This window comes from Saccopteryx leptura, chromosome 10 (genome assembly GCF_036850995.1).
Source record: "Saccopteryx leptura isolate mSacLep1 chromosome 10, mSacLep1_pri_phased_curated, whole genome shotgun sequence".
Lineage (NCBI taxonomy): Eukaryota > Metazoa > Chordata > Mammalia > Chiroptera > Emballonuridae > Saccopteryx > Saccopteryx leptura.
The window spans coordinates 14,680,143-14,707,977 of NC_089512.1; the positions used below are offsets into that span (position 1 = coordinate 14,680,143).

Genomic DNA, 27,835 nt, shown 5'->3' on the forward strand with positions numbered 1-27,835 from the left:
GGGCTACCGAGTGATCCCGACTTAAGAGCCAACACACCACACCCTGTGAGGGCCTCAGCCTTTATTGACAGGGAGTGGGGTGACCCGGGCTGTCCCTGGGGCTCAGGTCTGTGTGGGGGTGTCACCCGCGGGGGCTCAGCGATGTGAGTGGCACTGGTCAGAGAGGGACCTGGGTTCAGAAGAAGCCAAGCTGCTTTTTCTCCTGCTGCTGCTTCCACAGGGCCATGCTGTAGAATTCCTTCTTGGACTTCCCAAAGATATCTTGGAAGTCAGAGTCTGACAGATAGAACTGTGGGGTGGGGGCGGTCGATACAGGGAAGGGTGGTTTTTTGTTTTGTTTTGTTTTTTTTACAGAGTCAGAGAGTCAGAGAGAGGGACAGACAGACAGGAACGGAGAGAGATGAGAAGCACCAATCATCAGTTTTTCGTTGCGACACCTTAGTTGTTCATTGATTGCTTTCTCATATGTGCCTTGACCCGTGCGTCGGCCTTCAGCAGACCGAGTAACCCCTTGCTCGAGCCAGCGACCTTGTGAGCTTTGCTCAAACCAGATGAGCCCGCGCTCAAGCTGGCGACCTCGGGGTCTCGAACCTGGGTCATCCGCATCCCAGTCCGATGCTCTATCTACTACGCCACTGCCTGGTCAGGCTACAGGGAAGGGTGTTAACTGAGCCCAGAAATCCTGTCCCACCTAGAGGCGTCATCCCAGGGTTTTTATAAAAATCATTAAACAGTCCTGAGGTCTCTTTACCTGCATGCCAGAAAATTCCAGTAAAGCGCGCCCATGCGCGGCGTCCCAGAGCCCTTGAACTCCGCTCTGCAGTCACACTGTCCTGAGGGCATTGCCTGTCCCCCCGGGCAGGAGGGACCAGCAGAAACAAACCCCTCCATGGAGGAGGGTATAGGGAGACCCCCCGCTCCAGCCCCAGAGGGGAGGCTACTGAGTGACCCTGACTTAAGAGCCAACACACCACACCTTGTGAGGGCCTCAGCCTTTATTGACAGGGAGTGGGGTGACCCGGGCTGTCCCCGGGGCTCAGGCCCTCCTCTGCCATCTTGCTCTGCCTATCACCCCATCTGGAACACACATCTCCCCGGGCAGCCTTCCACTGGCTCACAGCCTCCCTGTGTCACCCAGGCTCTGTGGCTCTGTGGCTCTGTTTCAGGTGCATTAGTGGTGGGGCAGTGAGGAGCAGACACCTACCTCCTTGTGGGCTGGGTCCACGCCCTCCGGCAGGGCCCTAGCAGTCTGGAACATCAGCTGTTCGCGGGGCAGGTCCCCATAGACCATGGGTCCGGAGCTTCTGTGGTAGCTGCTGCTGCTAACGCTGGCGCTGGTACTGGCGCTGGTACTAGCGCTGGTGCTGGTGCTGGTACTGGCACTGGCGCTGGTGCTGATACTAGCGCTGCTGCTCACCTTGGGGCCCAACTCCAGCTCGGTTTTTGACCTGTCCTTGGAGCCCTTGAGGGCCTGGAGGGCCAAGGCGCCTATCTTGCCATTGTTTAGCCAACTGAACAGCTGGGAGTTGTTGAGTTCCTGTCCAGAGAGGGGACTCAGGCTGGGGAAGATGGGGGACAGGCTCCCACAGGGAAGCCACATGGAGCCCACTGGTCCTCTTGCTCCCAGCTGTGACTCCTGCCACCTGCCAGGGCCTGGCTCCTCCCTGCCCATTCCGCCCATCTGGACCACGCCCACCGAGCCCAGACGCTGGGGGCAAGCTGGGGCGGCCCAGTACTCACTGTTGTCATGGGGACAGCAGCTTCTGCTCCCAGGCTGCCCTCCGCCACTTCCCTGTAGGACTGGTTGTCCTGGGGACCAGAACCAGGGCAGGGGTGAGATTGAGGGGCCGGAGGGTAAGGCCAGGTCTCCCTAACCCGCATTGGAGGTCCCCGGGCAGCGCAATGTCTCCTGCCAGTCTGCCCAGGGCAAGCCTGTCCCCTCTGGATTAGGGTGGGGCTTGGGTTCAGACCTTACGCACGGTCCACTTGTAGGGGTCCCAGGTGAGGAACCACCCAGTGAAAGTGGGAGGCTCGTAGCCCTGCTTGACCAGTACGATGGGTGTGGCTTGGTTCCTCCCTGCCGGATGGGTCTTCAGGTACTCCTGGCCCCAGGCAACTGCCTCCTTCCGTTCGCATGTGTCTTCTCCGAGCCACAGGAAGAGCTGGCCACAGAGGGGACCTGGCCTAAGTGGGTGGAGGGGCTGCCCAGAGCTGGCCACTTCCCACCCCATCCATCAGATGGTCTCGGAGCCCCCCAAGCACGTACCAGACACACCCACAGCAGGCTGGCTGCCACCCCCACACACCCACAATCCCTAGAAGGTGGCAGGCAGCTATGTGCTATGTCTGCGTTCAGTCCACAGAGATTTAGAGTACTTACTGTGGGTCAGGAGGTTCAACTGTGAAAAAAGAGATAAAAACCCTTGTCCTTGTAGAGCTTTCATTTTATTGGGGGACACAGAAAAATAAGTAAACTATGTACTCTATCAGATGGAGAAAACGAGGCAGGGAAAAAAGGTAAGTGCGGCAGTGGTGGGAATAATAATGTATTAATAATTTTGAGTTAAAGTCAGGGAAACCCTTACTGAGAAGATGATGACATTTAACTCAAGATCGGAGGGAGGTGGGACAGCACGTGATGGGTGTGTCTGGGGAGAGGCTGTTGTAACCAGAAGGAGCAGCCAGTGCAAAGGCCCTGAGGGTGCCTGGCGTCTTTGAGGAGCCGCACGGAGACCATGGTGGCCGAAGCCGACCAGGCACGGGGACAGTGAGAGCAAACTGGGCCAGAGAGCCGGGGCTGCCAGCCCACACTGAGCTGTGGTGAGGCCTTTGGTTTTGCTTAGAGTGACAGGGGCGCCTACAAGCCTCATCACACCCACACAGTGCCACAGACAGTGACCCAGACACACAGACACGATCACAGCTATGCAATCATCCATCTCCACAGACACCAAATCACAGCCACACACTGTCCCATAGTCACACATAGTTACACATTAACACAATCACACACCTGCACACATCCAGCCTGAAACACTTCCCCAGCCACACAAGGACACAGATATTTATGTACACTCACGCCCACAGCCGGTCAGAGTCACACACACAGTCTCACCAGTTGTGGCTGGTCTGGCAGTTGCCTGACCACACAGCCAATCCACAGAGCCACATACACAAGGCAAATACATCAACCATGCACAGGTGGCCCGTCATCAATTTACAGTTGCTCACTTGACACTGACACTTGTCACCTCCAGGCAGTCACCTGGAACCACATACCATTTGAAGGCACAGAGCGTCACATATAAATACAAAGCCAGTCACAATGACACACATTAGTCCCAGACACACAGTCCCAGTCTCCCGAAGGCTCACTGTGACAATGGCATGGTCTCATATTCATGGTCGCAGTCTCCCCTGCAGCCTTACACGCAGCCACAGGGTGAGGGACACACAAACATACACTCACACCCAGCTAGACCGACACAGACACACGGCAGAGGGATGGGGTAGCAGCCTCACCTCCTGCCAGGTGTCTAGCAACATGACATCATATTTGTCCAGGTCGTCCTGGCTAAAGAACACCACTTCCGTGAGGACCAGGTTGCCGCTCTGGCTGGAGCACTCAAACAGTCGTGGCTGGACGCTGGAGACGTCCTCGGGGAGACTGGCCAGAGAGGGCACGCAGCTGTGAGGGGCGCAGAGAGCCCTGGGCCTCTCACCGCCTAGGCCAGGCTAGCCCTCAGCACAGGGGCCCCTGCCCCAGAGTCTGGGCCCTCCTCTGAGCTCAACCCACCCCGCAATTCACTCCAGGAACACCCGCCCGATCCTCCCTGGACCTCAGTGTCCCCATCTGTCAGTGGAAAAAGCAGGTTAGGTGATCCATCTAGCTCCAGCCAGCTGTGGCACAATCGGACACTCGGCCCCATGAATTTTCCCAGGAGTGGACACCAGAGGGGGGCGGCTGGCTTCGTGGGGTGGCCTGAGCTGGAGCCCTGTCCTCCTTGGTGGGGGTGGGGAGAGCTGCTGGTCCCACCCCTAGCTGGGGCCCAGGCTCGGGCCCAAGGTGGGAGGGGAGAGTGAGGCTGAGAGAGGGGGACAGGAGCCCTAAGGAGCTCCGGAGACTTGGGGGAGGGCAGTGCATAAACCAGGTCCCGAAGGCAATACAGAGCAGCCTGGGATGGGCTCCGTCCTCCCTTTGAGGATTCACTCTGCCCTACCCTCTGATACATACCCTGTGCATTTACACACCACACACCTTGCATACTCCATCCATGCTGTTACACACACACACACACACACACACACACACACACACCTCCACCCCCGGGGTGGGGGTGGGGCTGTGGGGTTGGGGAATGGCTTCTGTCAGTAGGATGGTCCAGGACTGGGACAATGCAGGGAGCACATTCAGCCAGCAGAGGGCAGCACTCCCCTGCATCTTCCTGATCCAAGTTACTGAAGACTGGGGACTGAAGGGGGAACGAAGGGGTTGTGCTCTTGGGAGACCCGCGGGGTGCGGAGCCAGGAGTCCTCAATTCTAATCTGGCTACTCCAGTTTCCCAGTGTGACCCGTCATTAGTCACCCACCCTCTTTGGGCCTCAGATTCCTCCTCCGTGTAAGGAGAACACCCTCTTCCCAACCCTATCACCTCTTGCAGCTGGGGTAGGGAGCCCGGCCTCCCAGGGCCTCCCAGAAGTGGGGAGGCTCCTGGCCCTCCAGCACCGTTTCCTCCTCCTTCTTGGAGATGTCAGCGATCACCGACCGTGCCATCACTCGCTGGTCGCCGCTGCAGCCCTGGCAGGCAAACAGCTGGGTCAGGCCCCGCACTTGCAGCCACAGAGCCCTGAGTCACAGGAGGCCTGCTGATGGGAGGGTATGCACGACCAGGGGGTCACCCTGCCTGCAGCTCCTGGCCTCCATCTCCCCAGCTGATCAGGGTCACAGTGACTGTGACCCTCTCTGGTCCAGAGCACAAGATTGGGAGCCCCAAGCTTGTCGATCATTTATGGTTTATGCTGAAGATCAGGGATTGTTCTGGCAAACTCAACTAGGCTTTCTCTTTTACCAAGAGACTTGGGCAGTGGCAGGCTCCCTGCTTGAGGCAGGAAGGAGAGGAGGTGGCCTGAGCCCAGCTGAGCTCTGACAGGTGGGTCCCAGGCCCACCTGTTAGTTTATCATTTCCACCAGGTTCCAGAGGGGGCACATGCTCCCCCACCTGCCTCCAGGCCTATCTGAGGTTGGACTTGGAGTCTGTGTCCCCTGTGGAGTGTCCCCATCTCTGCCGGCTCCACTGCCCTGGGGGCGAAGTGTTAGCATTAGCATTACCTTCCCAAACCAGAGGTAGTACATTCTGGCTGTGACCAGCAAGAAGATGTCACCGGAGTTGAGGGCAGAGGCCCGGGCTGGCACCTCCACAGTCTTAGTGTTGTAGCTGTCAGTGCCTTGCACATGGAAGAGCCTTGTGATGGGTGCTGGCTGTCCCCTTTCACCGTGCCTAGTGCCTCCCTACAAGAGGGCTGGGCATCAGCTGGGGCAAGGGCTCCTGGGACCCACCTCCCTGTCCCAGTGGGGGACAAACTCCATCAAGGCCCAGGGATCCCTTTCTTGAAGCCACTGCTCTTTTCTGGACACTCTGGGCTCGGACTGTGAGGGCCCCATGGTCGAGGATGGAACCAGGCCTTTCTAAATGGAACACCCCCTGCCCCATCCGCAAGGGGTCAGGGCATAGTTCCCGAGGCTTGCAGGTGGAAAGTGGGGACGGCTTGGCCTCTGTATGATCTCAGGCAAGTTCCTGGCTCCCTTCCAATTAAACTTCCTCACCTGAGCTCCTGCTCTGTGGCTGGCTCTGAGGACTGGGGGGAGAAACTTAGGCAGGGACAAGCACCAGGAAGCCAGAGTGAGGGCTGGGGTAAGCTGGGCCCTCGACCTGAACGAGGGGTAGCCTGTGCACGTAAAGGTCACCCGGCACACGGAGGAGCCATGAGGCCGTTGCCACAGCAACAAAGATGGGTCCTACCTGGAGGACCACCAGCCGGCCCCGGAAGATGGCAAGGAACTGGGGAGGCTCACTGCCCATTGTCACATGCTCTTGCACCAGGGCTCCATGGTACATGAAGTCCAGCTCCTCGGCATTGCAGTTCAGGGCCTTTATCTCCTGTGTGGTGGCCTGGAGGCCCTGCAGATGGGGGTGGTGAGGCCCTGGAGCGACTCTTAGATCCCATTCTCAGGTCGTCAGCTCTGGGGCTGGAAGGTGCCCGCCGCCCCCCTCGGGCCCGCGCACCTTCCACAGGTACAGGGTGTGCTGGACGCGCCCCATCTTCTGGTATGTGTAGAGGACAAGGTAGCAGTTGTCTGCCCAAAACCGTGCATGATGCTTGGGGTCCACAGGCTGCCTGCCTGAGTTCAGGATGCACCACACCTGGGGAGCGGGGGACCAATGGGCACAGGTGGCTCCTCCACCTGAACTCACCCGGTGCCTAGCCGGAAAGCTCTCTTCAGTCTCATCTGTGTGGGCAAGGGACTTGCCCCCAACTGTGCACACACCCCGTGTTGCATGCTGGGCTTGTGTGAAAGATCGGCAGGCGACCCCCCATCCCCCGAGGCTGCAAGGTGAACCTGCCCCGTCACACACCGCCCTCAGCCTGACCCCAGCGGCCACAGCACGGGGGAAGGGCAGACAGGTTCTGGCAGAACTGCTCCCTACTCAGGCCAGGGCAACAGGAGCTGGGCAGAAGCAAAGCCTCGGGGCTCTTGGAAAAATTCCCTTTTTTCAAGGGTCACTTGAAAATACAAAAGCTCTTCAAAAATCCATTTCCTCGCCCTTAACACACAGGTCAGCCCGTGTCGGCAGTGAGATCTTGATGAGCTTTAGTTTTTCCCACTTGTAAAGTGGGGATAACAACACGCACTGTGACGTGGCAGAAAACAACGCCCGGGCATCCTGTGCCCACACAGAGCCTGACAGCTGTCCCTGGGAAAGGTCTCCTCCAGACCTGAGCATCCCGAATCCAGCCTTTTGCAGAAGGGGCCGACTCTGAACACACACCCCCAGGAGCGGCACCTACGGGCAGCTAGGACTCCTGGCCTTGCCCCCACCTCCCCACTTGCCTGCACACTCGCCTGCTGGAAGGGATCCCTTCCCTGCCTTTGTGCTTGTGACCGGGTCACAGAGCCCCTCCTTCCTTCCCTCCCGTGACCTCCTCTGCTTTCCCCAGGTCTCTCTCTGGCGCTCCCAGTATGCCTTATCTTTTCCTGCTCCTCATCTCATCCCCCCACCCATAACAGTCTCCTCCCTCTTTCTCAGCCTCCTGTCTCTCCCTGTTCCCCTCTCCCCCATCTTCCTCTCTCCTGCTCCTCCCTTCCTCCCTGCCTGGTCCTATCTCTGCCTCTCCTCCCTCACCACCTCTGTCCATTCATATCAGGACAATTTGAGGAGGGAACCTTGGAGAAACAATATTTTCCCTGTCCTTGACCTACCTTGAGAACTAGAACCCCTCACAGAAGCCCAGCAGTCCCAGAATCTCACAGTCCCCACACCAGCCTGGGGGCCAGAAGGGACCACAGTTTTTGCCTCCGCTTTTTAGAAAAGCAAAGCAAACAAACTGAAGCCCGAAGGAATTAAGAGGCTCTGCCCAGGGATTCAGCCAACAGGTCAAGATGCACCCCTGCCCTGTGTACAGAACCTGAAAGTGGTCCCCAACACCTCCCTCTCCCAGAATACTGGTCTGAGACCAGACAGGCGGCCAGCGGTGTGTGACGGTGTTGGGTGTGTGGGGCTATGATTGATTATGAGACTGTGTATCTGTTTGGGTGTGTCCCTGTGGGTTTGTGGTTGGATGTGACCAATCAAGTGTGATGCAGAATTTGTGCAACTCCTGCAGTTGTGTATTGGGCTGTGATTAAGTGTAATTACAAGGTGTGAGTATCTGTGCCTGTATTACCATACATATGGCTGTCTACATATGACAAAAGGGCACAAGTGTCTGAGTTTCACTGTGCTGTGTGGCATGAGTGCTGTGTGAGTGAATGGCCATGGCTGTGTATGATGCATTCGGCGTGATGTGTATAAACTGCTGTCTTGGGAGGGAGTATGTGTATGTGACATGGCCCTGGGTGGCCCTTTTTGTGTGCAGATGATACCTGAGAGTGGCTGAGTCGCTTTAGCAGCCACAACTGCTCACGGAAAGACAAAGCCTACCCCTGCGTGTCCATTGCCCCTCTGTTTCGCCCACACCAAGCCGGTGCCCCTCACCTCCACCTTCCCAGAGCCGTCGTCCACCAGCCTGAGTTGGGCAGCCAGCTCGGGTTGGCGGTAAAGGTTGCCCACGTCCAGCTTTACCTGACTCAGTTTACCTGAGGGTGGGACAGAGAGTGTTACTGGGGCCTGCTGTCCTAACGGGGCTGCACAGGCCCCCTCATAGGCTCCCTTCGGACCAACCCATCAGCCGTGAGTCAAGAAGCTCCCTCTGGCCCCGCCCCCTTACCATGCCTCTCCGCAGTCCCCGCCCCCTCACTCACGCGGCCGCAGGCCCCGCCCCCTCACCCACGCGGCCGCAGGCCCCGCCCACCACCAGGTCATCCTGCAGACTCCGCCCCGTAGCCCCGCCCCCTCTCACTCCGCCCACAGGCCCCGCCCCCGCTGCCCGCCTCACCGATCCAGCCAGGGTTCTTGTTCCTGTGCTGATCCTTAGACCAACTCTGGAAGAGCTGCTGGAACGCGGCCGACTCGGCGCGCTCGCTCACCACCTCCACGTTGGTGTAGCGCGGGTAGCCCTTAGCATTGATGAAGCCCTGGGGCGGGGGCTCTGTCAGGCCTGTGCCCGAGAGCCCACGAGGCCACGGCTGCGCGCCACCCGCGGGGACCTGCTGTTCAGGCTGCAGGGCCAGCCGAGCACTGAGCAGAAGTAATTAACCGAGCTCCTGCCCCGCTTTGTGGAGCTGGCTCTGCCACTACCGACTGCTCCGAGGTCTCTGAGAACAGGCAGGGGCCCCGTAGTCCGGGCTTCGGGAAGGGCGGGCCATGACAACCCGTCAGATGTCAGGACAGGGCCGCATCTTCCTTTGACACGGTTTCTTGCTGCTACCTGGTCCTCCCCACCCCTCTAGCATCAGGGCTCCCAGGGCCGGCCAAGCGTCTGTACTTCCCCAGAGAGGACCCTGTGCTCCCCTCAGGCCCCTGGGCAGAGCTCTGTCCTCTCTCGGACAGGTTCCCGGGGCAGCACCGCCCCGCCCCTTTTGGACTCGGACTCCAGGACGGACATCTTCTAGCTTAGACTTCAGGGTAGAGCCATTTCCTCCCTCCGACCCCAGGGCAGGGCTGCCTCCCCCTTCAAGCCGCAGGGCAGTGCTGTGTCCCTCTGAGACAGGACCCCGCAGCCTCACCAGAGCCCGGCTGAAGGCAGCCTTTTTCTCCCGGTGGTTGGATCTGTGTCCCTGCCACACATAGACCTTGAAACCCCCGTGGTCCAGGATGTAGCAGTCCTGGGATCAGAGTGGGGCTGGTCAGTAGGCAGTCCAGACTGGGCGGAGCTGGGCGGTGGGGAGGGACGGCGTGACCCGGCCAGGCCTGCCTCACCTCCTCATGCAGCAGGTCTTGGGTCAGTGGGCGGGTGGCCAGCTCCTCGATCACCAGGTCCTCGCCGTGCTCATAGACACTGGAGGACAGGTGTCCAGATGGGGGCAGCCGTGGCCTGGCTCCACTCTAGCCCCGTTTAGCCCATCCCCGCACCCCCAGGTAGAGGCAGGGAGGCTGGAGCCCTGAGTTGAAGCCTTGACTTCACTGCAGCCTTGCTGTGGAGCCTGAGGAAACAGCCTGACCTTCTCAGAGCCTTAGCCACTCTGTCTGTACAATGGGTTTCTCTGAGTGCAGCCACACAAAAGTACGTCTTGGGCCCAAAGTCCCACATGGCCTGCCCCGGAAACCCACAAGCCTTTTCCGGAGGGCTTCCCAGCGACCCTGTGTTCCTGCTGTCATGGTGGACACGCAGGCCTGGCCTGCCCCACCGACCCTACCCTGCCCAAGGTCTGCTCACTGGTAGAGGTGCACTTGGGCCTTCCGCAGCTGGTTAATGCTGTTGGTGGGCCTGGTGGCATACAGGTTGCCCACTCTGGGGCCCAGCACAGTTTCCATGATCTCCATGAGGTTAGTGGCCTTGTCCTCATCATCCACCACACCGATCTGCGCACGGCCACCACGTTCCCTGTCCTGGAGGCTGCAGGTCAGAGCCAGGCCCTGCACGGGAGGACCTGGCAGTCAGGGCCTCTCCAGCAGATCCCCTGTACCCCTCAGACAGCGTCCCAGATCCTCCCTGTCACTGCTCAACTGCCAGAGGCTGGGGGAGTGTGCCCCTTTACCCTGATATTAAGAGGCACCACCAGCGCTGGGACTGGACTCGGCTTGTAGCTCGTAGTTGCTTTTCAGGTTGTAGCATAGAGCCCGGCCTACCTCCTGGGGTGGATGGAGGACGGGTACCTGGGGGACCACCCGTCTCCCCGAGTCCTGCACCTCTTAGTTCCCGGAGCGGACACTGACCCGTGCCTTCTTGGCAACGCTACTGTTGGGTCCGTTCCACTGGATCATCAGCTTGCCCAGGTCCAGCAGGAAGATGTCGTCCTTATTGAAGCTGTCCCAAGAGAGTTCCACCTGCCAGAGCCGGGAGGGGGGGGGGAAGAGGGCAGTGAGGGGAGCAGGGAGCAGTGGGGAGGGTGACAGGGAAGGGGACAAGGTGCCACACCACCAACATCCAAATGGAGGGATACAACAGCCTGTCCCTACCTACATAAGCATAGCTCAGGGGTGTCACTTGTGTGCATAAAGCTGTGTGCAACTGTATGCATGGGTGACTGTGACACTACTATTATGGGGTACAGAAATGCATCTGGGTAACCCTATGACATCTTGAGGGTCACGCTGTGGCTGTGGCTGTGTACATTTCTAGGTACGTGTGGCTATAGGTAGGTAATGCTGCATTTCCTAGGGTGTACATGACTGATAATGACACTTTTCACTCAATGCATGTGTGCAGGGGTACATGTATATATATATACACATGCATACAGTTGGGGTGTATGTATGTTTATCCATGTGTGTATATTACACCTGTATGTATGTGAGGGCACATCAAATGTGAACAAGTGTGTGAGCTCATGGGTGACGGTGTATGTGTGCCCATGTGGGGAACAGTGAGTTAGTTGTCTGTGGGTAAGCATAGCTTCATCCAGACAGAGTAAAGAAAGAGACAGATATTTATGCCAGGATAACAGGCAAACCCTGGGGCTTGGGTGTGCAGTCACTGAGTATGTGGGTGACAGTGTGTGAGCCTGTGTGGGACTGTCTCTGAGTCACAGGGCTGCCGCCTCCCATGTACACACTAACGTGCACAACTCAGGGTCATCCACATTACAGACATCAAACACCTGACTGTTCACTACACCAAAGTCCTGCCAGAGGGCAGCAAAATGTCTTGTTCTACCGAGACTGGTATTTTCTGTTCATTTCCAGACAGATGGAAGTAAGATGTACTCTATCCTCAACTGCAGAAGGGGATTCAATGGACTAAAGTGACCCCAGGCGTAACAGTGGGAGACAGTCTGTGTGCCTATGGGTGCCAATGACAATGTGTATGAGAGTGTGGGGCCGCGTACCCACACCCCAAATCATGTTCTTCCTCTTGTACTGCTTATAAGGACCACGCAGGTGCACCTTCTTGTCCTGCTCCCACCCCACCCCAAGTTCTTAACATGGCCGTGAGCTGATGAAGAAACAGAGGTCAGAGGGGTCCTGGTGGGGCTGGGGCTGAAAGCCTGACTCTACCTTCTCTCCCCTCATTCAAGGTAGGCCAGCTGGGGACCAGGGAATGGACTTATTGGAGTGATCGCTTCATAAGTTATACAATGTCTGGTCACTATGTTATACACCTGAAACTAATATAATATTGCATTTCAGCTGTAACTGAAACAAGAAAAAAGATCATCTGGGAATGATGACAACCCCTGGCAGGGGCACCCTCCACCCATCCCTCTACTCCAGTCCACACCGTCCAAGCTGACCCAGGGACCAGGTGGCGCCCCCGCTTCCTCACCTCGGTGGCTGACACATGCTTCCTCCCTTTGATGCGCAGCAGTCGCTGGATGCTGTACATGTTGATCTCCACATGCCTGAGGGCAGAGGCCAGGCCGCCCTTCTTGTAGCTGAGGAGGGAATGGGGTCCCACGTAAGGCCACAGACTGCCACGTGCAGGAGTGAGTGCAGGGCTCACGTATTCACACACGTGGGGACATGCATGTGCCTCCTTAACACACATGTGCAACTAGAGACAACACGCGTGTACAAGCACATGGCTCCACATGTGGGATTAGTGTTTATCCATGTGTATAGATGTAAATCATGCGTATACACACATACCTGCATGTGCACATACAATGCATTTGTATACAAACGGAAAGACGAGTATCAGTTTATCCATGTGAGTGTAGATGCAAGCGTGTAGGTGGACATGACTACTCATGTATGTGTAGGTGTGCCCACCTGTAAGTGAACATGTACAGAAGTGGTGTGTTTCCTGCATGTGTACAGGTGTGTATCTGTTCATGTATATACAATATGCATGTGTTAGGTTCAACTGTATAAAACAAACGATCTAATATTGGCGATTTCCTATGGTTCCACCTGATATATTGGAACTATTAATACATATTTGAAGCAATTTACAGCAAAAGACATGTTTCTACACATGTTTCTGCCCAGTAACATAAACGCAAACTCAATACGACATGGGTGTCCACTCCTGGGTGAATACTCAAGAGAAACAGAAGACGTGTGCACACAAAAACTTGTATACAGTGATGGATGTTAACTAAACTTACAGCAGTAATCATTTCACAGCATACATAAGTCCAACTGTTATGCTGTATACCTTAAACTTATACAGCGGTGTATGTCAATTATATTTCAATGAAACTCGGGAAACACCCCAAAGCTTATATACAACTGTTGATAACAACATTATTTTTAACAGCTAAAAAGTGGAAACAACCCAAATGTCCATTACGTGATGAATACATAAATAAAGTGTGGAATAGCCATATAACACGTGTTGGTAACTCCACTTACAGGGAATGTCTAGAACAGACAAATCTGTACAGATGGGACAGGGAGTGCGGGCGAATGGGAACTGGCTGCTAACGGGCATGGGGCCTCTTTTTGGGGTGATGGAAATGTTCAGAAACTGTGGTGATGGCAGCACACATCTGTGACTAGACTATAAATCACTGAACTGTATGCTGTACACGGCGAGCTGTACAGTATGTAATTTGTATCTCAATAAGGGCGTTAGCCAGCCCCAAACACCCCACACACTAGGGATGACGGAGAGGGTCATCCAGGCCACCCTGCAGCCCTGTCCGCTCCCCCACACCTGCAGCCCCCTTACTCACATGACCCCTGAGCGGAAGTAACTGCAGAAACAGTCGGATTCGTAGCCCTGCACCTCTCGGTGCTGCACTGTGGCGCCCCCCAGCGCCTCCTGCAGGTGCTGCATAAAGGTGCCTGCCACGCCCTGCGCCTCTGCGTCCGCCTTCTTTCCGATCCAGTAGTGCAGGTCCTTGGATGCTCCCTGTGTGGCCTTCAGGCTCTGGGGGACCCAGGGCCCAGGTGTTTGTGGTGGGGGCTGGGGAGCTGAGGTTCCAGGGTGGGGGAGTGGGCGAGGGCCAAGGCACAAGTGGACACTGAGGTCAAGGTCCAAGATGTGCCCAGGGCCTTGGGGAAACAGGGCAGGGGACCTTGAGTGGGGACCAAAGGACGAAGAGGCCTCAGAGGCAGCAGCCCCTTGTGGGATGGGACGCTAGGGCCCCCGGCAGGGATCCCCCCAGGGCGCAGCTTACTCTGCACCCTCAGACTCCCCAGCGGGGCCATGCCACCAGCCCACAGACAGACTCCCCAGTGCTCACGTGGAGGACGATGTAGCAGTGCTCCTCAAAGAAGTTCCCATAAGCCCTCTCGGGGACAGACTCCATCATCAGGTTCTGGAGAGGAAGGTGCCTGGAGACAACTCAGGAGACCCTCACACACACACACACACACACACACACACACACACACACACGCACACACACACCCATGGCCCCCTGGGGTCGGGGGAGGAAGCTCTGAGTAGAGGCCCGGGAGCCTAGTTTCAGGGGCCAGACACTTCCTGTGGCACCAACGCTGCTGTCTGGCGGTGGCCTCACCTCAATGATCCATATCTGGAGGTCCTTGTGGCCCTCAGTGGCGATGAGGCTCTTGACGTCCATCCTAGGCCAGCTGGGAGTGGGGAAGGAAACAAGGGCAAGCGTTCTCAGAGCCTGGCCTCCAAGCAAGGACTCCCCCTGCCCGCAGCGCTCCAGAGCCCCTTCCTCGCAGCACGTGGCTGCATGAGGGGGACTCTGTAAACGCACAGACGTCAGCCAAACAGGACAGGCGCTGCGGCCGGCAGCATAGAGAGGCTTTGCAAACAGGGACTTGGTTTGTCGTCTGTGTGTGGTTGTGCCCCTGAAGCAGGGCTAAGCTCTGTGGACAGGGATAGTCTTTGGACATAGAGAATACCTCTGCCAACCAGGATAGGCTCTTGAAATGAGACCGAATCTTGTCGACACAGACAATCTCTGCACACAGACATAGGTTTTTTTGCACCATGAGGAACAGACGATGCAAAGAGACAGAGGACCTGCAGAGAGGGAGCGGCTATGTGGACAGAAAAAGGCTCTGCATCCAAGCACAGGCTCGGCAAACAGTGACAACAGCTTCCTCAGATAGAAGAACAGGATGCAACAGGCACAGGTTCTTATACAGACAATGCGTCTGTAGCCAGGGGCGTCTGTGTGCAGAAGGACGGCTGTGCAGGGACACAGCCTCTAGCCAGGGGCATTCAGACAGGCCGGCCCCCAAGCCAACACTGTGGTCCCTGAAAAGGACTCTATAGTCACAGGTTCTGCAGGCAAGGGGGAGCTCTACAGACTGGGAAAGGCTTTGCAAGGGAGGAGGGCGTCAAACTCTTAAGGCAGGGCGACAGACTTTGCATAAGGGACAGACTGCAGAGGTGGACAGAGAGGTGGGTAGGCAACATCTGCAAAGAGGCCCAGCATCTTCAGTCAGAAAGATGCTTCCAGAAAGAGGAAGGCGCTCTCTAGGCATGGCTGGGCTCTGCCCGCAGGGACGGCATCCGGAAGCCGACTTGGAGCCTGCCTCAGGGGCTGGGAGTGGGCTGCGCAAACATTCAGGAACTTGACAATGAGATCCAGGCTTTGAAAGAAGACACAGGCCTTGCAGACTCGGCCTCTAGAGACAGACTTTGCAGATAGGGACAGGTTTGGTAAGCCCACAGAGGCCCCGCGAACAGAAGGGCTCTGTTAACAGTGACAGCTTCTTCAGAGAAGGCAGGGTTTGCGGGAAGCAGCTGGCAGGGAATTGAGCTGTGTGGTCAAGGACAGGTGCCCCAGACACGGGCAAGATCTCGGAACGTGGCTGGGCTCTGCAAACAGGGGCAGGTTTTCTAGAAAAGGACAAATTCTGGAAGCAGATGAAGCTCTGTAAAGAGGGAGCGGCTTGGCTCCCAGGTACACATGGGATTAGGAATAAACTGCACAGGCGGGCACAGGCTCTGCGAACTGGGGTGTGCTCTGCAGAAAGTCACAGCTGCTCCCCGATGGACACAGCGACCCTGACAAGGATAAGCTCTTCATGGGAACAGGTCCTGCAAACAGAGATACTTTTTATCCAGGGCAATTCAGGCAGAGGCCTTGAAAAATATCATCGACTGGACAAACAGGGCTCAGTTTCTGCCGACAGAACCAGGCTCTGAAATAGGAACAGACGGCAAAGAGGAGCATCGTCGAGAGACAGACATTGCAGAGGGACAGGGACCGGGACAGGTACTGGACACAGGCAACGCTTTGCAAACACAAGCGTCTTTAAGCAGAATGAGGTGTCCCAGACAAGGACACCAGGCAAACTCTGTCAACAGGGACAGGTGTACGGGCTGGGCAGCTTCTGAACTCAAAGCCCGTCTCATAGACGGGAAAATAGGGACAGGCTGTCTATAAAGGCCCAGGTTCTGAAAAAAAGCTCTGACAATAGGCTCAGGACAGACACACACAGGCTCTGCAGACTCGGGACAGACCGTGCATGGAGGACTGTCTCTGAAGACTGTGCGGACTGCAGCGAGCGGCAGGCTCAGCTGCGTGAGGGGACTGGGTAAATCAGACATCAGCACGCTTCAGTTCTGGAGACAGACCTGAACTTGTCACACACACAGACTGCCGACAGTGACTTCGTCTGCTCAGTTTGTGCTCTTGTGGCTCCGAGCATGCATATAGGAGAGACAGAGGTGTGGAGTGGGAGGTGTCTGGGCAGAACGGAGCTCTCAATTTGGTGACGTCTTGGCAGGTGACTCTCGACTACCCCAGGCTTCCCTGGCCCATTCTTTCAGACACCTCTGTGTGACGTTTGCTCATCCCTTCCTCCGTGGAAGTTCTTTCTACATCGAACCTAAACCCTGCTAGCTGCAACGTTTCTTCCTGCTGCTCCTTTGCTCACTTCTTTCTGAATTTCTTATTCCCAGTGGTCCTGGTGAGGTGTTATCTCCCCTCCCCACCCCTCCCGGTCTTATCCGTGGGAGGAACATCCTCGGATCTGCTGAGCCTGCATGGCCCGTGGGAACAAGGGACAAGGCGAGCAGAGATACAAAGTTGCAGAGGCAGAGGCATGGCGTGACTGGGGAACCAAGTGGCTCCCACCCCTTTGTTCAGGCCCCTCCCCTCCCCAGGGCAGGGCTCGGGCCCTGGCGAGCTCACGGTCCACAGTGGGAAATAGCCAACTCTGTCAAAGCAGGCCAAGGTGGCCACGGAAGTGTGTGTGTGTGTGTGTGTATGTATGTGTGTGTGTATGTGTGTGTGTGTGTGTATGTATGTGTGTGTGTGTATGTGTGTGTGTGTGTGTGTGTGTGTGGTGGGGACAGGGAGGGAGCCACCTAGAACAGGGTGAGCAGAGGGGACAGTCCTACGGGAGGGGGCAGGTTTACTGAAGCCCTTGGAACACACCCTGGAGACCACACATGCTGTTGGCGTGGACTCCCGAGGCAGGGGCTTGTCTTGTTGACGGCTGGCTCCCACCTGCCCGACACCCAGCAGCTCGTCAGGAAATAGTTGTTGAACAAATGAAGCCTGTGGCTGGACTGAGCGAGAGTGGATGGAGCAGGAAAGTCACCGTGAGCTCTAACTATAACCAGAACTGCTGTTGCAGTTGATGGTCTGTTGGTATGACAGTGACACGAGTGACTGGCAGACACAGTGACCACGTAGAGGTGGCCTCTGGCAACAGAAAACAGGTGATGACACCAAGTGACAGACATAGTGACATTCAGAGGTGATGGGGCAGAAGCAGTGACCAGGGCCCCAGCAGGCAGTGAGCAGAGGCCCCAACTCTGAGCTCTAGCTCATGCGACAGAGGGACAGGAAGACAGGCTGGCCGCGATACCGTGGTCACCACATGGGGCAGGAAAGCCAAACTGGTGGTGCGAGTTGGGATTGGGCCGATTTCATCACTTGACGGGCTGAAAGGATGCCCCATACCCAGTTCCAGCCCAGGGGCCACACTCTCAGGCTCCCACGGCCTGGGGCCCTCATCCGAATGTAACCTGTGTTCAGTGTCTTCCAACTGGATTCTGGGGGGATGGGGGGATGGGTTCTCAAAGGTGCGGCCCCTCTCTCCCTGGCACCCCCTCTTTCCCTCAGGGGTCCCTCCCCTTCCCAGACAGTGCCCCTAATTTGCCAAGCCTTCCCACTCACTGATGTGCCCTCCTTCTCCGGGGGAACATTCATCGCCTGCCCTGAGTGGGGACCCCCGTCCTGTGTCCTCTCTGCTACTAGAAGCCCCCTTCTTTTCTCTGGGGGCTGGCCCCCTCCACCCAGGGCCCCTTTTCTCTCCCAGATATCTCCTCTGCTACCCCCCTCCCCGAGCCGCTGTTTTCCCAGGCCCCCCTCCCCCAACCCCTTCCTCCCCCAGTGTGCTCTCTCTTGCTGGCTTCCCCCGCTGGGGTCCCCTCCACCCACGTGCTCCCTCCCTCCGTCAGGTGCTCCTCCCTCCCCCCAGCACCCCGTCCATTCCCCGGTGGCACCCACTCCCTCCTCTGACACCCCTTTCTCTCTCCCAGGTGCTCAACCTCCTGCTCCTGAGATACCGTGAGAGGGCGGACCGCGGCTTCCTCTGCCCAGCTCGCAGGAAGGGGGAGGGCCTGCCCGGGGCCCCAGGTGTTGGGACCCTCTGGGGGACAGAGACCCCCACCCCCAGACAACTGTGCTGCCTTCCCTGCTGGTCGCTCCGGCCATGGCGTCCATGCCCTCACCAGTGTTCACTTGCTGGACTGCTCGCTGCCTCCTTGGTTCTGCCAGCCCCTGGCAACCCTGAGCCTGTGCCCCACACCCTACACCCCTGACTCAGAACAGCCCACCCCACCAGGCTCCCCGGAGCCCCCAGCCCGGCTGCGCCCCTTCCCTGCCAGGCCTACCTGCTAGAAACTGCTGGCACCTTCGCCCTGCTTGTGGACAGTGCTGGGCCTGGCACCGGGCCAGGCTCTGCCCACCGCTCCCCCTCCGCGGTAACTCCACCCCGGCTCCGCCCCGCAGGACACACCCACTGCTTGGCAGGCTGGGCATTCAGACTTAGTCGGTCAGTTGGTCAGTCTATAAATACTGACCCAGCTCTCTGAGAGCCAACCCCCTCCTCAAGGCCAAGGCCAGGCGTGGCTGGTCGGCCAGGACACACCTCCTGGGTACCGGTGGAGTACACTGTTGACTTCCCTCTCTGAGAGCCCACAAGAGTTTGGTCTCTGACCCCCAGAGGGCCAGGCCACCCCAGCCAATTAAAAAAAAATTGTTTTTAAGGTTTTATTTATTGAATTTGAGAGAGGAGAGAGAGGGGTAGAGAAAGAGGAGGTGTGGAGAAGCGGGAAGCATCAACCTGTAGTTGCTTCTCATAGGTGCCTTGGCTGGGCAAGCCCGGGGTTTTGAACCAGCAGCCTCAGAGATCCAGGTTGATACTTCACCAACTGTGTCACCTCTGGTCAGGCCACCCCAGCCAATTTTAGAAGACCAAGGCTGGTGGGGTGGGGCTGGCAGTCTGGCTCTGTGAGACCCAGGTCACTTCAGGGGGTGGGGAGAAGTGCCCAGGACTCCCCACCCCCACTCTGGGCTCCATGCCGGGCACAGCTGTCCCCAGGGAGCTCTGACACCCATGGTGGGAGAGGCAGTCCTCGCTTACAGAGGAGACAGCTCTCCCACACCTTGGACTGCCCCTCCTCTCCTTCCTGATGGTGCTGGGTAGGGAAGGTGCTCAAAATAGAGCCTTCTAGAAACTCCAGGGGCACGGCCACCCTGTACGTTAGGCCTCAGTCCCAGCCAGAGCCCCAGCCCAGCCCGTGGGACGCCCTATCCAGGACACGCTGCTAAAACCTGCCCTCGGACTCCCAAGACCTCTTCCCCACGTCCGGTCACTTCCCATGGCTCCCTGTCACAGAACGGGGGGGGGGGGGGGTGTGACTGCAGGAAACCTGGGTCCCTCTGAGCCCAGTAGGACCTACTGCTAGTGTGTGCCTGTGTGTCACAGTCAGTGGGTCCCTGTGTGTGTCTGGTCTCGTGTGTGAGAGAGGGCCCGTTTAAGCCTGTTCCTGCGCGTGAACGCGTGCGTGGCTCCGCCTGTGCAGACCCGTCTTCCTGTCCCCGTTCCTCCCTGTGCCCAGCAAACGCCACGCTCTCACTTCTCCCCACTTTCTCCCCACGAGTCTCTCCTCGGTCTGCTCCAGCTGGCCTTCATTCCTTCCCACGGTCCCCGGAAATGGCTCTTTCCTCGTCAGCAGTGCCCCCCTCCCCAACGCTGGTGGTCGACCCTGTCTTTCTCTTACCTGCCTCTCCCCAGCTAGGGAGCCTGCGGACCACCCCTTCCTGCGGAAACAGTCCACGGCCCAAGGTTCCTCCCTGCCACACGGGCCACTCCGTGACTGATTTTAGACAGAGAGAGGGCTAGGGAAACACTGATTTTGTTGTTCCACTTACGTATGCATTCGTCGGTTGATTCCTGCATGCGCCCTGACCAGGGATCGGACCCACAACCTTGGCCTATGAGGACGATACTAACCAACTGAACTACCCGGTCAGGGCTCATCCTTGAAGCTGTTAAATTTCAGCAGAGACAAAGCTCAGGCCTCGGCTCCTGTTTGTTTTCTATTTCCTTTCCCAGTTCCTGTCCCCAGGCTGTAAATCAGGGGTCCCCAAACTACGGCCTGCGGGCTGCATGTGGCCCCCTGAGGCCATTTATCCGGCCCCCACCGCACTTCCGGAAGGGGCACCTCTTTCATTGGTGGTCAGTGAGAGGAGCATAGTTCCCATTGAAATACTGGTCAGTTTGTTGATTTAAATTTACTTGTTCTTTATTTTAAATATTGTATTTGTTCTCGTTTTGTTTTTTTACTTTAAAATAAGATATGTGCCTGACCTGTAGTGGCGCAGTGGATAAAGCGTCGACCTGGAAATGCTGAGGTCGCCGGTTCGAAACCCTGGGCTTGTCTGGTCAAGGCACATACGGGAGTTGATGCTTCCAGCTCCTCCCCCCCTTCTTTCTCTCTGTCTCTCCTCTCTCTCTGTATCTCCCTCTCCTCTCTAAAATGAATAAATAAAAAAAAAAAAAAAAAAAAAAAAGAAAAAGAAATTTATAAAAAAAAAAAAAAAGGCCCTGGCCTGTTGGCTCAGCGGTAGAGCGTCGGCCTGGCGTGCAGGAGTCCCGGGTTCGATTCCCGGCCAGGGCACACAGGAGAAGTGCCCATCTGCTTCTCCACCCCTTCCCCTCTCCTTCCTCTCTGTCTCTCTCTTCCCCTCCCGCAGCAGAGGCTCCACTGGAGCAAAGATGGCCCGGGCGCTGGGGATGGCTCTGTGGCTTCTGCCTCAGGCGCTAGAATGGCTCTGGATGCAACAGAGCGACGCCCCAGAGGGGCAGAACATCACCCCCTGGTGGGCGTGCCAGGTGGATCCCTGTCGGGTGCATGCGGGAGTGTGTCTGACTGCCTCCCCATTTCCAGCTTTGGAAAAATGAAAAAAACAAAACAAAACAAAAATAAGATATGTGCAGTGTGCATAGGGATTTGTTCATAGTTTTTTTTATAGTCTGGCCCTCCAACGGTCTGAGGGACAGTGAACTGGCCCCCTGTGTAAAAAGTTTGGGGACCCCTGCTGTAAATACTATGGAAATGCTAGCATCACCTCCAACTCCCACTCTCCCCAAACTCCACCCCAGCCTCTGTCTCCTTCATCCCCACCAGCACGTCTGATCTTACACCTGACGCCCCCAGCAGACCCCCCTCCTCTGAGCCTCAGGGCCTGGTGTGACCTTGAACTGGGTGCTCAGGCCCCAAACCTGGGAGCTGTCCTGGGTCCCTCATCCTTCCCTCACGCCCCCTGGCTAGGGTAGAGTTCAGAGGCAGGGTGCTGTAGGATGGGGTGACCAGCCTTCTTCTCCCTCCTCCCCCAAGAGCAAGAAGGGGGCTTCACCACACCTTCCTGGTCACCCCCCCCCCCCAGTCCCATAGGTCTGGGGTGCGGGGGAGACAGAAGGGCACTGGACCTGGCTTGCCCCCACCAGTGCCGCCCTGGCTGGGACCCCTGGTCCCCCCCATCTCTTCTAGCCACAGGGCCCCCAGGGTCCACCTCCACCCTCCTGGGGCAGGTTGGAGGGCACTCTCCTGCTACTCTGTTCCTTCCTGGCTTATCTTCCAAGGCCCAGCCCGCTAAGGTTAATGTTGGCAAAGGCAGGGTGTGGCCCCCAGGCCCCGCCCCCAGGCGCCCGCAGCTCTGGTTCCTGGGTCTCACTTGGGAACATGGCGCCTCATGGAGACCCTGCCCAGCAGAGGGCCGCATCCCTCCGCAGCCCAGGCAGACACGGGGCAGGGCGGGGCGGGGCTGGGGCTGGGGCGCCTGACTCGGGTCCTGGATTTGACAGCCTGGGAAAACGCCCTGGCCCCCACCCTTGAGAAGAGCAGCCTTGGGCCTGCGTGGGTCCCCTACATCTGGGTGCAGGTCATAGAGGAGCAGTGACATGGTCACCAGGGCTGGCAACGCCTGAGAGTGACTCTCTGAGCTTGTTGTGGGACCCTAGGGGGAACTGCGCCCAGGGGGGCCACTATTCTGAGGTGCTGTGTGGAGTGCCCACGCCCTCTGCCCCAAGAATCATCCTAGGTCCCCACAAAGGAGAGGGTGTGGCTGGCTGGTACGCCCGTGACGGGGCAGTGTGACCCAGTGCTCCAGTGTGGAGTGGGGGCGTCCACTCTGCCCGCGCTTCGGGTGGAGAGCTGTTAGGCACTGGGGCTCTTCTGAGGACCCCCCCACTCCTGCCTCGGGAAAGCTGACTTACCGGAGTGACAGGCCTTTCCTGGGGGGGCTTTCTTTTCCTCCATGGCTGGGCAGAGCAGGGGTCTTCAGCCCCGGCTGCACCTTTGAGGCCCACACTCAGATCGGGCTGGGCTGGGCGGGGGTCTTTGAGGGACCCAGGTTTTTAAGTGCCCTCAGGTGATTCTAGGGGCAGCCAGAGCTGAGAATCACTGGGCTCGTAGGTGCAGCTGTCAGGTTTGAGCCCACACGGCTTCCTCCTGAGGGTCAGGCGAGCTCTCCTGAGATCAGGCTTGTAGCCAGGCTAGTTTGGTGGCTCTGAGCCTGGCAGCCCTGGCATCCGTTCCGGCACGCAGTCCTCCCAGGTTACTCCGGGGACTCTGCCACAGCCCCCTTTGCAGCCCTTACCCATGAGTGCAAGATGTCTGCCCCCTGCACCCTCCCCCACCCTCCCGGGCTTCGGGCTCACTCCTTGGTCCTAGAATATACTGATAAGCGCTTGTAGGAGAAACAGCTGTGTGAGGCTTGCTCACTTGCACTGTGCACGATTAAAGCGTGAGCACGTGGCAAAGCCATGTGTGTATAGGCTATGGAAGGCCATGGGTACTTTCCTTTGGCGTGGATTGCCTGCTTACCACCGCGAGGGGCTACGGCTCTTTTCTTGATTCACCTGCTGCCACGAGAAGCGGGTTTCCCTGTTTGCTCGCCCGCTTGCGGGAATCTAATAAATGGGAACGGCACACCGCTTTCCCGCTCCGCAGTTCCTCTACTGTCTGCCCGAATCAGTGTGGACCTGCCTGGCCTTGACCACCCGCATTACAGTGCTCAAACCAAAACAAAAAAAACCAGGTGGTGAAATCTCAGTATGTCCAAGTCCCAAATAAGCGACCTCTTAGTGACCTGTGTTTTCTTCGCATCTATTTGAGGGTCTGTGGACGCTTACTGAGACGCCTCAGCGTCACGGGGCAGCCACAATTCTCAACCAGTTGTCTGCCTGCATGCAGAGGTGTGAGGCAGTCGGGGTGGGAAGCAACGCCAGGGGAGGCGAGAGATGGCAAAGAGAGGGCCAGGGAGCATGGCGAAGGAGTGACAGAGGGACAGGGACACCGCCGAGTCCAGACCCTGGGGAGAAACCTGGGTGAGCTCTCTGCTCCACTGTGCAGTGGGCACCCTGGGGCACACAGTGTGACAAGCTGTGGGAGATCTGCGTTTTGTTTCTGGGTCAATGTGAGGTTTCCTGGGCTGACACACCCGGTCCGGTGTTGTTTGGGATGAACATGCCTTGTAGAACCCTGTATCCCTGTGACGGACAGAAAAGAGACTGCAGAAACATCTCAGGCAGCGTACCCAAGGGCTGTGGGGTCAGGCACCATCCACAGCACACACCGTGCCTGTGGCTCTCATGGGGTGGGGGCTATGGTTCTCCCAGGCTGCATTTGGAAAGGGCTGGAATTCTTGTGGGAAAATGGTGAGCCAGACTGCTTTTGCCAAGCCATTGGGCTGAATGGGTCTCTAGCTCCCCCTAGGGTCAAGGTCCGGGGCTCCAGAGAGCATGCAGCGCTGCTCCCACACTCCAGAGGCTGGGTGGTGGGTAGAGAATAGAGAACAGAGGCGCTGCCGGTAGAGAAGCAGTCCATCCACAAGAGGGCGCAGTTTTACGTGTTTATTTTTGGCAGGCAGGAAGGAAATCATTGCTAACAATGCTCGCCCCTGGAAACGTGCACATTCCACATGTAATATTTCCCGAGGAATGCTGGATTGCTCATCACATTCAAATGTCCAACAGAAATCCATGACTACCCAGCCACCAGCATCTCCACTACGTGGGGGGTGGGGAGGGGTTAGTCTGCAGAGAAGCTCCCTGGAGAATGGAACAGGTACAGACCCCACTGAGTTACAGTAAAATAGGAACAGAGGCAGCCAGTCGGTTTTGCACAGGCAACTAACTGCAAGCACTTCAAGCTCTCCACTGTTCTCCAGCCCTGGCATGCCACTGTCCGTCACAGCACCTTGGAAAGCAGAGGCACAAACGTCACGAGTGTTTGACCATACGTAGGGCTGTGTGGTTCTGGATTTTATTAGAAAGCCGTTTTTAAAAAAGACAGGGTTGTAAATATGGTGCCAGGTTACCGACTTACAGATTTCATTTTTACACCCAAAGTTCAAAGGCTGCGACCATGACACATCAGTGTCATTAGGGAGTCCCCAACCATCTCCAAAGTCATCTCATCATAACTGCACCATGTCAAAGGAGCTTCCCCACCAACCATCAGCCAGGACAGGCGGTGTTCCTATTTCCTATACAAACGCGTTGTTTACAAACAGCTAACGGGTGAGACCACAGACCAACACGTAGGATTCCAGAGTGACGGAAGACAGAGCAGTAACAACCTCAGATGTGCCTGGGCACCTCCCCTCAAGGCCCAGCCCAAATGTCATACATCATTGGGGCCGGAGTCTATGACCCAAGGTCTCCTGTTCCAGATCTTCATGTCAAAAATACTTGCCCAGAAGACTACATTCCAACCTGGCACAGACGGGACCATGGAAACTCAGGAGGTCAGATTTCTCTTTTGGCTAAAGAGTCAGGGATGTTTTGGTAACATGGGAAGTATATGGCACAGAGAAATCGCTAATTGGTTTCAATTAGGTTTTTAAAGCCCACAATTTAATAAAAGGTAATAATTAAAAAACAATACCCGTATTTACCTTAAAAAACATAAACCCCAAACATTCACCTCATTTCTCGGCCTTATGTTAGAAATCTATTGCTTCATTTACATGTAGATGATTAAAAATATATATAGATATAGATATTTTGATTATGTACATAAAGCAGAATCAGGAATTAAAATAGAAGTGGAATTTTGGAGTGTGGTCAAATAAGGTGCACAGAATCCAGAACCCTCAGAGGGTTCCCTGGTCCTCCCGAGACATTCTGTGTCTGCGTGGCGGGAGCCGGCTCCGTCGTCCAGGGCCCCGCACTGGGTTCGGGCCTGGCGCGCCCGGTTTCAGGAACTACTAGGTAAAGTGTCTGGCTCAAGCCTGCCAGTGTCTTCACTCCATCTGGCACTATTTCTAGGTTCAGTTCCCCTGAAGTATTCTCAAATTTCTGTCCTCTCGGGCCCCCCATTCCGAACAAGACCTTGCGATGCCCAACAGAGTAGGGGCACAGGTGAGGGTCTCGGGCTGTCATCACCACTGAGCCGCGTGTGGATTTCAGCACACGACAGACACTTGACTGCAACATTCACGACATTTAAGGCAGCGGGTTCATTTAATGACTAGTTCTCCAAATCAAGGTTTATGGCACGTGCAGATGTGCCACGTCACTGTCATTACCCATGGTCATGCCTAGCAAGGGACCGTTTCTATTTTCATTGGCATGTGGATTACTGGGTTCGGGACACTCAGCATGTTGGGAGACCGGGTAACCCCTGAACACTTACTTCTCAGTGCAGGGCAGTCCACAGCCCAAAGTGCTGTGGCCAGGACGTGATTGGCAGCTGGCTTCACTATTTTGTGAATGAAAACAAAAAAATATTTATTTATTTTTTTTTACTACTTTGACACCCGATTTTCAGTCTTGTTAGTGCCAGTCGCTCCCACCAGTACTCTGGCGGAGACCCAGCCCGCACAGGACTAAGGCAAGGGTGCCAACACGAAAAGGGTTCTTTTTAATTATTTTTAAGAGTAACACTTTATAGACTGTCTTATTGTCCAACAAGGAACATGGCACTGCTTAAAACATCTCACTGGCCGAGGCCGCACACGGAGCTCCCGCTCGGGGAAGGAGCCCTTCCTCTCCCTGACTCCGGCGGACGCGTCCCACGTCCGGACAGGCTCCCCCCACCGCCTGCTCGGAAAGAGGCTGTGCTTCCAAAGAGAAAACCTGGGCCGCATCAGCGGGGTGGCTGGCCGAGGCCACAGGTTCTCAAGGGAGAAGAGTCAGCTTTATCACAGGCTCTGACGCCGACTGCAGTTTAAAGTGAACACCGCCGCTGTGTGGTGTGCGGGGCCCTTTGGACCCTTCTGCACTCCCGCGGCCAGCGCCGGGGCAGAGGGAGAGCGGTGTGTCCGCAAGGGGGTGGGACGCCTGTGTTTCTAACCCTGTCTGAGCGTGCGGCTTCGCAGTGAGCAGATTCTGAGCATAGGCACAGTGGCAAAGAACAGTGTAACAGCCGCTGGTCAATTCCATTTGGTGGCAGCACGGTTAGCAGCAAAGAAAACCCCCAAACAGCTCCATGTGTATTCAGCTTTTGGAAAGGGTAGATTAAAAAAAAAAAAAAATCAATGAACAGATGATTTGTTTTCCTTTAAATCCAAGGGTTTCAGTTTCTTGCAACTGCTCTACTCAAAACAACAACAAAACAAAAAAAAAGCATACAGAGGATGGCAAGTCCTGTGGAAGCAGAAGGGACATGATGCCACTTTTCAAGGGAAGACAAATGCGACCCCAAGAGCAATTTGTCACCATCAAAAATCATAATACAAAAGAATCTATTGTTTCCCAAAGCGTTGAGCCACACAAGTGCAGACATAACCCAAACTGGATCAGAAATGGAGACACCAACTCCGTCACAAAAAAACCCTCTGATCGGCAGCCTGACCCTGCAGCTCGCCACACGGGCGGGCGGAGGAGCGGGCACGCCGGTGGGGGCACGGGCTCCTGTGACTCGCTCCCAGACCTCGCCACCCCTCCCCACCCCAGGTTCTAGAAAATTGTCATCATTATCTTTTTAGAGACTCTAAGATAATAAAAGACTAAAAGATGACTGGAAATAGGTTGTGTAGAAAAATTAACTCTCAGCTTAAAATAACATTCAAAAAGGCACTTCATCCTGTAGGAAAGAGATTCCGAGTTGGGTCAGCGGCTCCGAGCTGCGGAAAAAGGGGACAGGTTGTCTGCTTGGAAGGTGGGGATAGTTGAAAAGAAGTCTGATAGGTATATCAAGCTTTTTTTTTCCCAGTTGTTTTTTTTTTTCTCTTTTTGGTATGTTTTAAGAAAAGCAAATCCAGTAAAATGCATGTTCCTTTATGAAATTCGTTAAAAGAGTTCATTGTAAAATAGTTGTTTCTGTTCTTAAAAAAATGAAACAGGTAGGTGTGGCACATTGGCCCAGTGGCCTGGAGCACGAAGTGTCCTCACGCTCAGCCCTCCGGGCGGGAGGCCGGGCAGGTCCCGGGCGGGCAGGGGCTGCAGAGTGCGCAGGCACGGCAGGCAGAGGCGGGGCTACCTGCTGCAGAGTCTGTGCAGCATGCTGTACACGTCGTCTTCCCGGCTCAGGCCCTCGAAGAAGGGAATGAGGTCCAGCAGCTCCGTGTCCGTCATGTCGTCGAACCAGGACTGCACAGGCACCTGGAAGACAGGGCGTGCAGGGGGCAGCAGAGCTGCATCCGGGGCTGGGGGTTGCGCCTGGCCTGGCC

The 27,835-nt window shown here is 56.5% G+C and overlaps 2 protein-coding genes across 2 annotated transcripts in view; both read right to left on the bottom strand.

The window, feature by feature from the left end:
- Positions 1-175: 175 nt before the first annotated feature.
- VILL (villin like) lies at positions 176-14,293 on the bottom strand. The gene is given in 19 exon segments (XM_066351247.1): positions 176-289; positions 1,205-1,662; positions 1,665-1,809; positions 1,980-2,162; positions 3,523-3,667; positions 4,653-4,798; positions 5,330-5,509; positions 6,021-6,179; positions 6,285-6,422; positions 8,256-8,356; positions 8,656-8,794; positions 9,386-9,484; positions 9,579-9,657; positions 10,036-10,235; positions 10,536-10,646; positions 12,085-12,193; positions 13,439-13,671; positions 13,952-14,026; positions 14,231-14,293. Coding segments are annotated over 19 exon segments (2,877 nt in total).
- A 9,763-nt stretch (positions 14,294-24,056) lies between these two features.
- Positions 24,057-27,835, bottom strand: part of CTDSPL (CTD small phosphatase like) — a 128,677-nt gene continuing 124,898 nt past the window's right edge. The window contains exon 8 of the mRNA XM_066350388.1: positions 24,057-27,767. Within this exon, the coding sequence (XP_066206485.1) occupies positions 27,642-27,767 (126 nt within the window). The 3' untranslated portion in view covers positions 24,057-27,641. The remainder of the gene's footprint in view (positions 27,768-27,835) is intronic.